The sequence below is a fragment of the Salvelinus namaycush genome, unplaced genomic scaffold (assembly GCF_016432855.1).
Source record: "Salvelinus namaycush isolate Seneca unplaced genomic scaffold, SaNama_1.0 Scaffold144, whole genome shotgun sequence".
Classification (NCBI taxonomy): domain Eukaryota; kingdom Metazoa; phylum Chordata; class Actinopteri; order Salmoniformes; family Salmonidae; genus Salvelinus; species Salvelinus namaycush.
The window spans coordinates 222049-239494 of NW_024058164.1; the positions used below are offsets into that span (position 1 = coordinate 222049).

Consider the following 17446-nt stretch of genomic DNA (forward strand, 5'->3'; position numbering starts at 1 on the left):
GTCCAACCCTGTACCACTACAGAATGTCTCAGACCAACCCTGTACCCCTACAGAATGTCTCAGACCAACCCTGTACTACTACAGAATGTCTCAGACCAACCCTGTACCACTACAGAATGTCTCAGATATTTACATTTTAGTAATTTAGCAGACACTGTTATCCAGAGCGACTTACAGGAGCAATTAGTGTTAAGTGCTTTGCTCAAGGGCACATCGGCAGATTTTTCACCCAGCTGGCTCGGGGATTCAAACCAGCAACCTTTTGATTACTGGCCCAACACTCTTAACCACTAGGCTACCTGACCAAGCCTGTACCATTACCGACCTCTGCCACAGTCACCTTGGGCATCAGTAAGATCGCGGGGAAGTCTGAAAAAGGCACTCCCTCTAGTGCCCTAGGGTTCCAGGAGAAGCTCTGGGCCCTAAGATCCAACTCATGTTCAGTTCCAGTCAGATGGTGTTGGGGGCTGGTCCTGTCGACACAGAGGAAGGGGAGGAGTCAGAGCTGCTCATCATGAGGGGGACTCCGCCCACACACTCCTCTGCCACCTCCCCATCCTCATTCCCTCCAATCAGGCCCTGGCGTCGCAGGTTGATGATGGAGTCAGCGATGATGCGAGCGGTCTTCTTCTGGTATCCACCAGACGTCACCATCAGGATGGGTATCCCTCTCCTTCGCGCTGCCCGGAACACTATTTCATCCCTCCTTATTATGCCCTGGAAGAGAGGAGTATTTAAGCCTCAGTGTGAGTCTAGACAGCCTCCAGAAAACGGTTTCATCATTTTGTCTTTGTCATTTAATCTTAGTGCCCAATAACAAGGCAAAGCTATGAGGATGAGGAAACGCTCCATAATGTCATATTATGGTAGAATCATTCCACACCTTCCCCCTGAGGCACTGGAGCTCTGTGTTTCTACTCCTCTCTGCCCCCATGCTTCCCTTTCCCCTGAGGCACTGGAGCTCTGTGTTTCTACTCCTCTCTGCCCCCATGCTTCCCTTTCCCCTGAGGCACTGGAGCTCTGTGTTTCTACTCCTCTCTGCCCCCATGCTTCCCTTCCTCCTGAGGCACTGGAGCTCTGTGTTTCTACTCCTCTCTGCCCCCATGCTTCCCTTCCCCCTGAGGCACTGGAGCTCTGTGTTTCTACTCCTCTCTGCCCCCATGCTTCCCTTCCCCCTGAGGCACTGGAGCTCTGTGTTTCTACTCCTCTCTGCCCCCATGCTTCCCTTTCCCCTGAGGCACTGGAGCTCTGTGTTTCTACTCCTCTCTGCCCCCATGCTTCCCTTCCCCCTGAGGCACTGGAGCTCTGTGTTTCTACTCCTCTCTGCCCCCATGCTTCCCTTTCCCCTGAGGCACTGGAGCTCTGTGTTTCTACTCCTCTCTGCCCCCATGCTTCCCTTCCCCCTGAGGCACTGGAGCTCTGTGTTTCTACTCCTCTCTGCCCCCATGCTTCCCTTTCCCCTGAGGCACTGGAGCTCTGTGTTTCTACTCCTCTCTGCCCCCATGCTTCCCTTTCCCCTGAGGCACTGGAGCTCTGTGTTTCTACTCCTCTCTGCCCCCATGCTTCCCTTTCCCCTGAGGCACTGGAGCTCTGTGTTTCTACTCCTCTCTGCCCCCATGCTTCCCTTCCTCCTGAGGCACTGGAGCTCTGTGTTTCTACTCCTCTCTGCCCCCATGCTTCCCTTCCCCCTGAGGCACTGGAGCTCTGTGTTTCTACTCCTCTCTGCCCCCATGCTTCCCTTCCCCCTGAGGCACTGGAGCTCTGTGTTTCTACTCCTCTCTGCCCCCATGCTTCCCTTTCCCCTGAGGCACTGGAGCTCTGTGTTTCTACTCCTCTCTGCCCCCATGCTTCCCTTCCCCCTGAGGCACTGGAGCTCTGTGTTTCTACTCCTCTCTGCCCCCATGCTTCCCTTTCCCCTGAGGCACTGGAGCTCTGTGTTTCTACTCCTCTCTGCCCCCATGCTTCCCTTCCCCCTGAGGCACTGGAGCTCTGTGTTTCTACTCCTCTCTGCCCCCATGCTTCCCTTTCCCCTGAGGCACTGGAGCTCTGTGTTTCTACTCCTCTCTGCCCCCATGCTTCCCTTTCCCCTGAGGCACTGGAGCTCTGTGTTTCTACTCCTCTCTGCCCCCATGCTTCCCTTTCCCCTGAGGCACTGGAGCTCTGTGTTTCTACTCCTCTCTGCCCCCATGCTTCCCTTCCCCCTGAGGCACTGGAGCTCTGTGTTTCTACTCCTCTCTGCCCACATGCTTCCCTTCCCCCTAAGGCACTGGAGCTCTGTGTTTCTACTCCTCTCTGCCCCCATGCTTCCCTTCCCCCTGAGGCACTGGAGCTCTGTGTTTCTACTCCTCTCTGCCCCCATGCTTCCCTTCCCCTGAGGCACTGGAGCTCTGTGTTTCTACTCCTCTCTGCCCCCATGCTTCCCTTCCCCCTGAGGCACTGGAGCTCTGTGTTTCTACTCCTCTCTGCCCCCATGCTTCCCCTTCCCCCTGAGGCACTGGAGCTCTGTGTTTCTACTCCTCTCTGCCCCCATGCTTCCCTTTCCCCTGAGGCACTGGAGCTCTGTGTTTCTACTCCTCTCTGCCCCCATGCTTCCCCTTCCCCTGAGGCACTGGAGCTCTGTGTTTCTACTCCTCTCTGCCCCCATGCTTCCCCTTCCCCTGAGGCACTGGAGCTCTGTGTTTCTACTCCTCTCTGCCCCCATGCTTCCCTTTCCCCTGAGGCACTGGAGCTCTGTGTTTCTACTCCTCTCTGCCCCCATGCTTCCCTTTCCCCTGAGGCACTGGAGCTCTGTGTTTCTACTCCTCTCTGCCCCCATGCTTCCCTTTCCCCTGAGGCACTGGAGCTCTGTGTTTCTACTCCTCTCTGCCCCCATGCTTCCCCTTCCCCTGAGGCACTGGAGCTCTGTGTTTCTACTCCTCTCTGCCCCCATGCTTCCCCTTCCCCTGAGGCACTGGAGCTCTGTGTTTCTACTCCTCTCTGCCCCCATGCTTCCCCTTCCCCTGAGGCACTGGAGCTCTGTGTTTCTACTCCTCTCTGCCCCCATGCTTCCCTTCCCCCTGAGGCACTGGAGCTCTGTGTTTCTACTCCTCTCTGCCCCCATGCTTCCCCTTCCCCTGAGGCACTGGAGCTCTGTGTTTCTACTCCTCTCTGCCCCCATGCTTCCCTTCCCCCTCCATTCACAGCCATTAACCCCAGCGTTGCCAGGTGGACAGTCCCCCCAAATATACACCCTCCTCAGAAAAGGTAGAGACATAACAATGAGGACAGCCGGTCTGGAGGGTTTAAATAACAACTGATTACCATCTCAGGGAATGGAAAGACTGACTCCTCTGCCAAACCTACCTGTGGTGAGATAGCCAGTCCCCTACCAACCCTACCTGTGGTGAGATAGCCAGTCCCCTACCAACCCTACCTGTGGTGAGATAGCCAGTCCCCTACCAACCCTACCTGTGGTGAGATAGCCAGTCCCCTACCAACCCTACCTGTGGTGAGATAGCCAGTCCCCTACCAACCCTACCTGTGGTGAGATAGCCAGCCCTCCCAGGGGGTCTCCGTCCAGGACGTCTGTCCCGGCGTTGTATACTATGATGTCAGGCCGGACCTCATTGAGAGCACCCTCCGAGTGGAGCTCTACCTTCTGGAGGTACTCATCATCCTCCGTCCCCCAGTCCAGCTCCACCTTACGCTGTATGGCTCCTGAGAGAGACATAGACAGACAGGTAGACAGACAGGTAGACAGACAGGTCCTCCGTCCCCCAGTCCAGCTGCACCTTACATTTCATATCCCTGGGAAACACAACAATGTACAGTGCATTCAGAAAGTATTGTATTCAGACCCCTTGCTAGGAGATTCGAAATTGAGCTCATGTGCATCCTGTTTCCATTGATAGAGCCCATAGAACCCATAGAGCCCATAGAACCCATAAAACCCATAGTGCCTATAGAGCCCATAGAACCCATAGTGCCTATAGAACCCATAGAACCCATAGTGCCTATAGAGCCCATAGAACCCAGTGCCTATAGAGCCCATAGAACCCATAGAGCCCATAGAACCCATAGAACCCATAGTGCCTATAGAACCCATAGAGCCCATAGAACCCATAGAGCCCATAGTGCCTATAGAGCCCATAGAACCCATAGTGCCTATAGAGCCCATAGAGCCCATATAACCCATAGAGCCCATAGAACCCATAGTGCCTATAGAGCCCATAGAACCCATAGTGCCTATAGAGCCCATAGAACCCATAGAGCCCATAGAGCCCATAGAACCCATAGAGCCCATAGTGCCCATAGTGCCTATAGAGCCCATAGAACCCATAGAGCCCATAGAACCCATAGTGCCTATAGAGTCCATAGAACCCATAGAGCCCATATAACCCATAGTGCCTATAGAGCCCATAGTGCCTATAGAGCCCATAGAACCCATAGAGCCCATAGAACCCATAGTGCCTATAGAGTCCATAGAACCCATAGAGCCCATAGAACCCATAGTGCCTATAGAGTCCATAGAACCCATAGAGCCCATAGAACCCATAGTGCCTATAGAGCCCATAGTGCCTATAGAGCCCATAGAACCCATAGAGCCCATAGAACCCGTAGTGCCTATAGAGTCCATAGAACCCATAGTGCCCAAGAACCCAAGTCATTTCATGCCTGTTATGAATTAGTATATTTTAAATTGTTATAAATTTGTATATTTTAAATGTCTTATGAATTAGACTACTTTAAATGTGTTATGAATTATACTTTTTAAAATGTGTAATCAACTGTACAGGTCCAACACCCCCCCCCCCCCCCCCCCCCCCACACACACATACACACACTTTTCCAGAAGGTATGGAGAGGGTTTGTTTGAGAGGGACAGAATGAGAACAGTCTTCAGGAAGAGGAAGAGTCAGAGAACACAGTTATGTCTTCAGGAAGAGTCAGAGAACACAGTTATGTCTTCAGGAAGAGGAAGAGTCAGAGAACACAGTTATGTCTTCAGGTAGAGGAAGAGTCAGAGAACACAGTTATGTCTTCAGGAAGAGGAAGAGTCAGAGAACACAGTTATGTCTTCAGGAAGAGGAAGAGTCAGATAACACAGTTATGTCTTCAGGAAGAGGAAGAGTCAGAGAACACAGTTATGTCTTCAGGTAGAGGAAGAGTCAGAGAACACAGTTATGTCTTCAGGAAGAGGAAGAGAACACAGTTATGTCTTCAGGAAGAGGAAGAGTCAGATAACACAGTTATGTCTTCAGGTAGAGGAAGAGTCAGAGAACACAGTTATGTCTTCAGGAAGAGGAAGAGTCAGAGAACACAGTTATGTCTTCAGGAAGAGGAAGAGTCAGAGAACACAGTTATGTCTTCAGGAAGAGTCAGAGAACACAGTTATGTCTTCAGGTAGAGGAAGAGTCAGAGAACACAGTTATGTCTTCAGGAAGAGGAAGAGTCAGAGAACACAGTTATGTCTTCAGGTAGAGGAAGAGTCAGAGAACACAGTTATGTCTTCAGGTAGAGGAGGAGTCAGAGAACACAGTTATGTCTTCAGGTAGAGGAAGAGTCAGAGAACACAGTTATGTCTTCAGGAAGAGTCAGAGAACACAGTTATGTCTTCAGGAAGAGTCAGAGAACACAGTTATGTCTTCAGGAAGAGTCAGAGAACACAGTTATGTCTTCAGGTAGAGGAAGAGTCAGAGAACACAGTTATGTCTTCAGGAAGAGGAAGAGTCAGAGAACACAGTTATGTCTTCAGGAAGAGGAAGAGTCAGAGAACACAGTTATGTCTTCAGGAAGAGTCAGAGAACACAGTTATGTCTTCAGGAAGAGGAAGAGTCAGAGAACACAGTTATGTCTTCAGGAAGAGGAAGAGTCAGAGAACACAGTTATGTCTTCAGGAAGAGGAAGAGTCAGAGAACACAGTTATGTCTTCAGGAAGAGGGAGAGTCAGAGAACACAGTTATGTGTTCAGGAAGAGGAAGAGTCAGAGAACACAGTTATGTCTTCAGGAAGAGTCAGAGTCAGAGAACACAGTTATGTCTTCAGGAAGAGGAAGAGTCAGAGAACACAGTTATGTCTTCAGGAAGAGGAAGAGTCAGAGAACACAGCTATGTCTTCAGGAAGAGGAAGAGTCAGAGAACACAGTTATGTCTTCAGGAAGAGGAAGAGTCAGAGAACACAGTTATGTCTTCAGGAAGAGGAAGAGTCAGAGAACACAGTTATGTCTTCAGGAAGAGGAAGAGTCAGAGAACACAGTTATGTCTTCAGGAAGAGGAAGAGTCAGAGAACACAGTTATGTCTTCAGGAAGAGGAAGAGTCAGAGAACACAGTTATGTGTTCAGGAAGAGGAAGAGTCAGAGAACACAGTTATGTGTTCAGGAAGAGGAAGAGTCAGAGAACACAGTTATGTGTTCAGGAAGAGGAAGAGTCAGAGAACACAGTTATGTCTTCAGGAAGAGGAAGAGTCAGAGAACACAGTTATGTCTTCAGGAAGAGGAAGAGTCAGAGAACACAGTTATGTCTTCAGGAAGAGGAAGAGTCAGAGAACACAGTTATGTCTTCAGGAAGAGGAAGAGTCAGAGAACACAGTTATGTGTTCAGGTAGAGGAAGAGTCAGAGAACACAGTTATGTCTTCAGGAAGAGGAAGAGTCAGAGAACACAGTTATGTCTTCAGGTAGAGGAAGAGTCAGAGAACACAGTTATGTCTTCAGGTAGAGGAAGAGTCAGAGAACACAGTTATGTCTTCAGGAAGAGAAAGAGTCAGAGAACACAGTTATGTCTTCAGGAAGAGTCAGAGAACACAGTTATGTGTTCAGGAAGAGGAAGAGTCAGAGAACACAGTTATGTCTTCAGGAAGAGGAAGAGTCAGAGAACACAGTTATGTCTTCAGGAAGAGGAAGAGTCAGAGAACACAGTTATGTCTTCAGGTAGAGGAAGAGTCAGAGAACACAGTTATGTCTTCAGGAAGAGGAAGAGTCAGAGAACACAGTTATGTCTTCAGGAAGAGGAAGAGTCAGAGAACACAGTTATGTCTTCAGGTAGAGGAAGAGTCAGAGAACACAGTTATGTCTTCAGGTAGAGGAAGAGTCAGAGAACACAGTTATGTCTTCAGGTAGAGGAAGAGTCAGAGAACACAGTTATGTCTTCAGGAAGAGGAAGAGTCAGAGAACACAGTTATGTCTTCAGGAAGAGGAAGAGTCAGAGAACACAGTTATGTCTTCAGGAAGAGTCAGAGAACACAGTTATGTCTTCAGGAAGAGGAAGAGTCAGAGAACACAGTTATGTCTTCAGGAAGAGGAAGAGTCAGAGAACACAGTTATGTCTTCAGGAAGAGGAAGAGTCAGAGAACACAGTTATGTCTTCAGGTAGAAGAAGAGTCAGAGAACACAGTTATGTCTTCAGGTAGAGGAAGAGTCAGAACACAGTTATGTCTTCAGGAAGAGGAAGAGTCAGAGAACACAGTTATGTCTTCAGGAAGAGGAAGAGTCAGAGAACATAGTTATGTCTTCAGGAAGAGTCAGAGAACACAGTTATGTCTTCAGGTAGAGGAAGAGTCAGAGAACACAGTTATGTCTTCAGGAAGAGGAAGAGTCAGAGAACACAGTTATGTCTTCAGGAAGAGGAAGAGTCAGAGAACACAGTTATGTCTTCAGGAAGAGGAAGAGTCAGAGAACACAGTTATGTCTTCAGGAAGAGGAAGAGTCAGAGAACACAGTTATGTGTTCAGGTAGAGGAAGAGTCAGAGAACACAGTTATGTCTTCAGGAAGAGTCAGAGAACACAGTTATGTCTTCAGGAAGAGGAAGAGTCAGAGAACACAGTTATGTGTTCAGGTAGAGGAAGAGTCAGAGAACACAGTTATGTCTTCAGGAAGAGAAAGAGTCAGAGAACACAGTTATGTCTTCAGGTAGAGGAAGAGTCAGAGAACACAGTTATGTCTTCAGGAAGAGGAAGAGTCAGAGAACACAGTTATGTCTTCAGGAAGAGTCAGAGAACACAGTTATGTCTTCAGGAAGAGGAAGAGTCAGAGAACACAGTTATGTCTTCAGGAAGAGGAAGAGTCAGAGAACACAGTTATGTCTTCAGGAAGAGGAAGAGTCAGAGAACACAGTTATGTGTTCAGGTAGAGGAAGAGTCAGAGAACACAGTTATGTCTTCAGGAAGAGGAAGAGTCAGAGAACACAGTTATGTCTTCAGGTAGAGGAAGAGTCAGAGAACACAGTTATGTCTTCAGGTAGAGGAAGAGTCAGAGAACACAGTTATGTCTTCAGGAAGAGAAAGAGTCAGAGAACACAGTTATGTCTTCAGGAAGAGTCAGAGAACACAGTTATGTGTTCAGGAAGAGGAAGAGTCAGAGAACACAGTTATGTCTTCAGGAAGAGGAAGAGTCAGAGAACACAGTTATGTCTTCAGGAAGAGGAAGAGTCAGAGAACACAGTTATGTCTTCAGGAAGAGGAAGAGTCAGAGAACACAGTTATGTCTTCAGGTAGAGGAAGAGTCAGAGAACACAGTTATGTCTTCAGGAAGAGGAAGAGTCAGAGAACACAGTTATGTCTTCAGGAAGAGGAAGAGTCAGAGAACACAGTTATGTCTTCAGGTAGAGGAAGAGTCAGAGAACACAGTTATGTCTTCAGGTAGAGGAAGAGTCAGAGAACACAGTTATGTCTTCAGGTAGAGGAAGAGTCAGAGAACACAGTTATGTCTTCAGGAAGAGGAAGAGTCAGAGAACACAGTTATGTCTTCAGGAAGAGGAAGAGTCAGAGAACACAGTTATGTCTTCAGGAAGAGTCAGAGAACACAGTTATGTCTTCAGGTAGAGTCAGAGAACACAGTTATGTCTTCAGGAAGAGTCAGAGAACACAGTTATGTCTTCAGGAAGAGGAAGAGTCAGAGAACACAGTTATGTCTTCAGGAAGAGGAAGAGTCAGAGAACACAGTTATGTCTTCAGGAAGAGTCAGAGAACACAGTTATGTCTTCAGGAAGAGGAAGAGTCAGAGAACACAGTTATGTCTTCAGGAAGAGGAAGAGTCAGAGAACACAGTTATGTCTTCAGGAAGAGGAAGAGTCAGAGAACACAGTTATGTCTTCAGGAAGAGGAAGAGTCAGAGAACACAGTTATGTCTTCAGGAAGAGGAAGAGTCAGAGAACACAGTTATGTCTTCAGGAAGAGGAAGAGTCAGAGAACACAGTTATGTGTTCAGGTAGAGGAAGAGTCAGAGAACACAGTTATGTCTTCAGGAAGAGGAAGAGTCAGAGAACACAGTTATGTCTTCAGGTAGAGGAAGAGTCAGAGAACACAGTTATGTCTTCAGGTAGAGGAAGAGTCAGAGAACACAGTTATGTCTTCAGGAAGAGAAAGAGTCAGAGAACACAGTTATGTCTTCAGGTAGAGGAAGAGTCAGAGAACACAGTTATGTCTTCAGGAAGAGAAAGAGTCAGAGAACACAGTTATGTCTTCAGGTAGAGGAAGAGTCAGAGAACACAGTTATGTCTTCAGGAAGAGGAAGAGTCAGAGAACACAGTTATGTCTTCAGGAAGAGGAAGAGTCAGAGAACACAGTTATGTCTTCAGGTAGAGGAAGAGTCAGAGAACACAGTTATGTCTTCAGGAAGAGGAAGAGTCAGAGAACACAGTTATGTCTTCAGGAAGAGGAAGAGTCAGAGAACACAGTTATGTCTTCAGGAAGAGGAAGAGTCAGAGAACACAGTTATGTCTTCAGGAAGAGGAAGAGTCAGAGAACACAGTTATGTCTTCAGGAAGAGTCAGAGTCAGAGAACACAGTTATGTCTTCAGGAAGAGGAAGAGTCAGAGAACACAGTTATGTCTTCAGGAAGAGGAAGAGTCAGAGAACACAGTTATGTCTTCAGGAAGAGGAAGAGTCAGAGAACACAGTTATGTCTTCAGGAAGAGTCAGAGAACACAGTTATGTCTTCAGGAAGAGGAAGAGTCAGAGAACACAGTTATGTCTTCAGGTAGAGGAAGAGTCAGAGAACACAGTTATGTCTTCAGGAAGAGGAAGAGTCAGAGAACATAGTTACAGTGGGGCAAAAAAGTATTTAGTCAGCCACCAATTGTGCAAGTTCTCCCACTAAAAAAGATGAGAGAGGCCTGTAATTTTCATCATAGATACTTATTTTCCACCATAATTTGCAAATAAATTCATTAAAAATCCTACAATGTGATTTTCTGGATTTTTTTTCCTCATTTTGTCTGTCATAGTTGAAGTGTACCTATGACGAAAATTACAGGCCTTTCTCATCTTTGTAAGTGGGAGAACTTGCACAATTGGTGGCTGACTAAATACTTTTTTTGCCCCACTGTATGTCTTCAGGTAGAGGGGTAGAGAGTCAGAGCAGAGAAATCTCTTTAGGCAGCAGAGTGGGACAGGTCAGAGTGGGACAGGTCAGAGTGGGACAGGTCAGAGTGGGACAGGTCAGAGTGGGACAGGTCAGAGTGGGACAGGTCAGAGTGGGACAGGTCAGAGTGGGACAGGTCAGAGTGGGACAGGTCAGAGTGGGACAGGTCAGAGTCTGCCCCCTGTGGGACACAACAATCAAACTATTATTCTATACAGCAACACACTTTAAGAATATTATCGAACCACTATTGATTTCATAGTCCAGTGGCCTCGTCCACACATCAAAACACAATATCCAATTTAGTACCCCCAAAAAACAATATGGAGATCATTTTCAGGTATCTTACTGTTTGCATATCCGTCTCCAGGGTAGATTTTACATTTACATTTAAGTCATTTAGCAGACGCTCTTATCCAGAGCGACTTACAAGTACATACATTCATACTTTTTTTGTACTGGCCCCCCGTGGGAATGAACCCACAACCCTGGCGTTGCAAGCGCCATGCTCTACCAACTGAGCCACATAATAGATGTATCGGTTGTAGAGGGTTAGGGGTCATAGGTTAGTGGTCAGACATTAGAGGTATCTTACTCTTTGCATATCCGTCTCCAGGGTAGATGTATCGGTTGTAGACGTCCATGATGAAAACACGTCTGTCATCCAGGAAGTCACGCTCATGACCGTTCCCCTAGGCAGAAAGAGGAAGTGATGTCAGAGCCAGTCTACACAGAGACCCTTTAGCATCCCTGATATTATTATATGTTACCTGCTGACAGAGTGACAGGGTGAGATGAGGGTTAAATCATGTTGCCGTCCGTCCAAAGATGTTATCCGTTAAAATGACACTCATCCAAAAGTCAATGCCTCTCCATCACTCTTCATATCCATCTGTTTCTCCATCTGTCCACTAGTGTCTGGAAGCTGTCATGGCTGCTGTCAGTTTTACATTACTGTGTCTGGAAGCTGTCATGGCTGCTGTCAGTTTTACATTATCGTGTCTGGAAGCTGTCATGGCTGTTGTCAGTTTTACATTATCGTGTCTGGAAGCTGTGTCATGGCTGCTGTCAGTTTTACATTATCGTGTCTGGAAGCTGTCATGGCTGCCGTCAGTTTTACATTATCATGTCTGGAAGCTGTGTCATGGCTGCTGTCAGTTTTACATTATCGTGTCTGGAAGCTGTGTCATGGCTGCTGTCAGTTTTACATTATCGTGTCTGGAAGCTGTGTCATGGCTGCTGTCAGTTTTACATTATCGTGTCTGGAAGCTGTGTCATGGCTGCTGTCAGTTTTACATTATCGTGTCTGGAAGCTGTCATGGCTGCCGTCAGTTTTACATTATCGTGTCTGGAAGCTGTGTCATGGCTGCTGTCAGTTTTACATTATCGTGTCTGGAAGCTGTCATGGCTGCTGTCAGTTTTACATTATCGTGTCTGGAAGCTGTGTCATGGCTGCTGTCAGTTTTACATTATCATGTCTGAAAGCTGTGTCATGGCTGCCGTCAGTTTTACATTATCGTGTCTGGAAGCTGTGTCATGGCTGTTGTCAGTTTTACATTATCGTGTCTGGAAGCTGTGTCATGGCTGCTGTCAGTTTTACATTATCATGTCTGGAAGCTGTGTCATGGCTGCCGTCAGTTTTACATTATCGTGTCTGGAAGCTGTCATGGCTGCTGTCAGTTTTACATTATCGTGTCTGGAAGCTGTGTCATGGCTGCTGTCAGTTTTACATTATCGTGTCTGGAAGCTGTCATGGCTGCTGTCAGTTTTACATTATCGTGTCTGGAAGCTGTGTCATGGCTGCTGTCAGTTTTACATTATCGTGTCTGGAAGCTGTGTCATGGCTGCTGTCAGTTTTACATTATCGTGTCTGGAAGCTGTGTCATGGCTGCTGTCAGTTTTACATTATCGTGTCTGGAAGCTGTGTCATGGCTGCTGTCAGTTTTACATTATCGTGTCTGGAAGCTGTCATGGCTGCTGTCAGTTTTACATTATCGTGTCTGGAAGCTGTGTCATGGCTGCTGTCAGTTTTACATTATCGTGTCTGGAAGCTGTGTCATGGCTGCTGTCAGTTTTACATTATCGTGTCTGGAAGCTGTGTTATGGCTGCTGTTAGTTTTACATTATCGTGTCTGGAAGCTGTCATGGCTGCTGTCAGTTTTACATTATCGTGTCTGGAAGCTGTGTCATGGCTGCTGTCAGTTTTACATTATCGTGTCTGGAAGCTGTGTCATGGCTGCTGTCAGTTTTACATTATCGTGTCTGGAAGCTGTGTCATGGCTGCTGTCAGTTTTACATTATCGTGTCTGGAAGCTGTGTCATGGCTGTTGTCAGTTTTACATTATCGTGTCTGGAAGCTGTAATGGCTGCTGTCAGTTTTACATTATCGTGTCTGGAAGCTGTCATGGCAGTGACGCAGTGATGCTGGTGAGTGGGCCCAGTGAACAAGATGCTATTTGGGATGCTGAGACAGTTACAGTGATGCTGGTGAGTGGGCACAGTGAACAAGATGCTATTTGGGATGCTGAGACAGTTACAGTGATGCTGGTGAGTGGGCCCAGTGAACAAGATGCTATTTGGGATGCTGAGACAGTTACAGTGATGCTGGTGAGTGGGCCCAGTGAACAAGATGCTATTTGGGATGCTGAGACAGTTACAGTGACCATCTCAGGACAACTCACCTGGTGTGCGTCCAGATCTATGATGGTGGCTCTGGAGATTCCCTCCACCCTCTCAAACAGAAACTAGGACAGACAGACAGACGGACAGGCAGACAGGAGGTGAACAGACAGACAGGAGAACAGACAGACCAGACAGACAGACAGGAGGAGAACAGACAGAGACAGACAGACAGACAGACAGACAGACAGACAGACAGACAGACAGACAGACAGACAGACAGACAGACAGACAGACAGACAGACAGACAGGAGGCGAACAGACAGACAGGAGGCAAACAGAAAGACAGACAGATAGGAAAACAGACAGACAGATAGGAGAACAGACAGATAGGAAAACAGACAGACAGATAGGAGAACAGACAGACAGACAGACAGACAGACAGACAGACAGACAGACAGACAGACAGACAGACAGACAGACAGACAGACAGACAGACAGACAGACAGACACAGACAGGAGAACAGACAGACAGACAGGAGAACAGACATATTACTCTTTACCTTCGGTCGTGTATGAGACATTCACATTATTGTGGAATAGTAGACAAATCTATGCAGAACAAAAATATAAACGCAACATGCAAAAATGTCAAAGATTTTACTGAGTTACAGTTCATATAAGGAAATCAGTCAATTTGAATAAATTCATTAGGCCCTAATCTACGGATTTCACATGACTGTTTAATCAGCTGATATGCCACACCTGTCAGGTGGATGGATTATCTTGGCAAAGGAGAAATGCTCACTAACAGGGATGTAAACAAATTTGTGCACCAAATTTGAGAAAAATAAGCTTTTTGTACATATGGAAAGTTTCAGTGATCTTTTATTTCAGCTCATGAAACAGAGGACCAACACTTTACAGTTTGCGTTTATATTTTGTTCAGTATAGTTGCAATGTTCTTACCTTGATAGCTAAGGTGATGTCGGCGTAGGCACAGAATCCTCCTCCTTTATCACTGGAGCAATGATGGAAGCCCCCACCTGAGTGAGTGAGTGAGTGAGACAGAGAGAGAGAGAGAGAGAAACTTTTGAGCCCAACAATGGCAGCAGATTTTCATAGCCCCCCACCCAAATGCAGAGGCCTTTGAAGCCCCAATGGCTTATCCCTGACCAGGGGTCTTTACAATACAGTACCCCTTGGATATTCAAAATAACACTGCACGGAAGAAGAACAACAACAAAAAACTCCTCAAAGACAATACAGAGACACTATTTGCTGACTGCCACAAAGAGGGGAACGTAAGCAACTTAATTTTCCACACAGACCACACACACAGATCTCCTGGCATGGCACAGTGCTATAAGAGCACACTACCCCTATGTCAAGAGAGAGGGTATTGTCCCAGGGTGGAAACTCAGAATACCAGACATTGAGGGAATTGAAACAACCTCTGTCAACATGTACTAGTCTGGGACAGTAATGGTGCAGGGCATCCTCATGCAGTTCCAGCAGGACTTTTACCGGATCAAAGAGAGAGCACAGTAGGAAAAGATCTCTCTGTGTGACGACTCCTCCATCCTGAGTGAGTCTGATCACACCTCTTCAAACTGTTACAGAGAGCTGGTAGTCCCATCCACCAAAAACCAGGTGTTAAACAGGGAAGAAACTCAGAGGGTATGCTAATTTTTGATGGCATAGATGGCCCTTCTTGCCTTGTCTCTCAGATTGTTCACAGCTTTGTGGAAGTTATCAATTTGTATAGCAAACCCTCATGCCAAATTGAGTCAAAAGCTTTTTTGAAATCAATAAAGCATGAGAAGACTTTGCCTTTGTTTTGGTTTGTTTGTTTGTCAATTAGGGTGTGTAGGGTGAATACGTGGTCTGTCGTACGGTAATTTGGTAAAAAGCCAATTTGACATTTACTCAGTACATTGTTTTTACTGAGGAAATGCACGAGTCTGCTGTTAATGATAATGCAGAGGATTTTCCCAAGGTTCCTGTTGACGCATATCCCACGGTAGTTATTGGGGTCAAATTTGTCTCCACTTCTGTGGATTGGGGTGATCAGTCCTTGGTTCCAAATATTGGGGAAGATGCCAGAGCTGAGGATGACGTTAAAGAGTTTAAGTATAGTCAATTGGAATTTGTGGTCTGTATATTTTATCATTTCATTGAGGATACCATCAACACCACAGGCCTTTTTGGGTTGGAGGGTTTGTATTGTGTCCTGTAGTTCATTCAAGGTAATTGGAGAATCCAGTGGGATCTAGTAGTCTTTAATAGTTGATTCTACAACACTCTCTCTCCAAACTCCAACTCACTGTCTGAGTCAATTAGGAGGTGAATTGGCAGTGAAACTGAACAGCCATGAGAAGGAGAGGAGACAGAACTCACCTACATTGATAGCCCAGCCTCGGTCTACAGCCAGTTTCCCTGCCTACAGACAACAAACACAATACATTAGAAACACCACAATACATTAGATTAGAAACAACACAATCGTTTTTTAATTTTATTGAACTAGGCAAGTCAGTTAAGAACAAATTCAAAGGATTAGTCATAGAAACAACACATTAGACTAGAAACAACAGACTTTCTACCAGACTAGTATGGCTTCCCTCTGACTGGTATGGCTTCCCTCTGACTGGTATGGCTTCCCTCTGACTGGTATGGCTTCCCTCTGACTGGTATGGCTTCCCTCTGACTGGTATGGCTTCCCTCTCTACCAGACTGGTATGGCTTCCCTCTCTACCAGACTGGTATGGCTTCCCTCTCTACCAGACTGGTATGGCTTCCCTCTGACTGGTATGGCTTCCCTCTGACTGGTATGGCTTCCCTCTGACTGGTATGGCTTCCCTCTGACTGGTATGGCTTCCCTCTGACTGGTATGGCTTCCCTCTGACTGGTATGGCTTCCCTCTCTACCAGACTGGTATGGCTTCCCTCTCTACCAGACTGGTATGGCTTCCCTCTCTACCAGACTGGTATGGCTTCCCTCTCTACTAGACTGGTATGGCTTCCCTCTCTACCTGACTGGTATGGCTTCCCTCTCTACCAGACTGGTATGGCTTCCCTCTCTACCAGACTGGTATGGCTTCCCTCTCTACCAGACTGGTATGGCTTCCCTCTCTACCAGACTGGTATGGCTTCCCTCTCTACCAGACTGGTATGGCTTCCCTCTCTACCAGACTGGTATGGCTTCCCTCTCTACCAGACTGGTATGGCTTCCCTCTCTACCAGACTGCTATGGCTTCCCTCTCTACCAGACTGCTATGGCTTCCCTCTCTACCAGACTGCTATGGCTTCCCTCTGACTGGTATGGCTTCCCTCTGACTGGTATGGCTTCCCTCTGACTGGTATGGCTTCCCTCTGACTGGTATGGCTTCCCTCTGACTGGTATGGCTTCCCTCTGACTGGTATGGCTTCCCTCTGACTGGTATGGCTTCCCTCTGACTGGTATGGCTTCCCTCTGACTGGTATGGCTTCCCTCTCTACCAGACTGGTATGGCTTCCCTCTCTACCTGACTGGTATGGCTTCCCTCTCTACCAGACTGGTATGGCTTCCCTCTCTACCAGACTGGTATGGCTTCCCTCTCTACCAGACTGGTATGGCTTCCCTCTCTACCAGACTGGTATGGCTTCCCTCTCTACCAGACTGGTATGGCTTCCCTCTCTACCAGACTGGTATGGCTTCCCTCTCTACCAGACTGGTATGGCTTCCCTCTCTACCAGACTGGTATGGCTTCCCTCTCTACCAGACTGGTATGGCTTCCCTCTCTACCAGACTGGTATGGCTTCCCTCTCTACCAGACTGGTATGGCTTCCCTCTCTACCAGACTGGTATGGCTTCCCTCTCTACCAGACTGGTATGGCTTCCCTCTCTACCAGACTGGTATGGCTTCCCTCTCTACCAGACTGGTATGGCTTCCCTCTCTACCAGACTGGTATGGCTTCCCTCTCTACCAGACTGGTATGGCTTCCCTCTCTACCAGACTGGTATGGCTTCCCTCTCTACCAGACTGGTATGGCTTCCCTCTCTACCAGACTGGTATGGCTTCCCTCTCTACCAGACTGGTATGGCTTCCCTCTCTACCAGACTGGTATGGCTTCCCTCTCTACAAGACTGGTATGGCTTCCCTCTCTACAAGACTGGTATGGCTTCCCTCTCTACAAGACTGGTATGACTTCCCTCTCTACCAGACTGGTATGGCTTCCAAGGAGCCATGGTAAGTTGCTGGCTAGCATTACATTTATCTTATAAAAAACAATCAATCTTAACATAATCACTAGTTAACTACACATGGTTGATGATATTACTAGTTTATCTAGCGTGTCCTGCGTTGCATATAATCGATGCGGTGCCTGTTAATTTATCATCGAATCACAGCCTACTTCGCCAAACGGGTGATGATTTAACAAAAGCGCATTCGTGTCAGGGTATATGCAGCAGTTTGGGCCGCCTGGCTCGTTGCGAACTGTGTGAAGA

At 47.2% G+C, this 17446-nt stretch overlaps 1 protein-coding gene across 1 annotated transcript in view; it reads right to left on the reverse strand.

Annotated features, from left to right (window-relative positions):
* Positions 1–450: 450 nt before the first annotated feature.
* The window catches only part of hdac11 (histone deacetylase 11), a 23809-nt gene continuing 6813 nt past the window's right edge, over positions 451–17446 (reverse strand). The window contains exons 4-9 of the mRNA XM_038983084.1: positions 15356–15398; positions 13925–14001; positions 13018–13080; positions 10932–11028; positions 3518–3696; positions 451–717 (exon numbers count right to left, since the gene is read on the reverse strand). Coding sequence (XP_038839012.1) covers positions 451–717; positions 3518–3696; positions 10932–11028; positions 13018–13080; positions 13925–14001; positions 15356–15398 — 726 coding nt within the window. The remainder of the gene's footprint in view (positions 718–3517; positions 3697–10931; positions 11029–13017; positions 13081–13924; positions 14002–15355; positions 15399–17446) is intronic.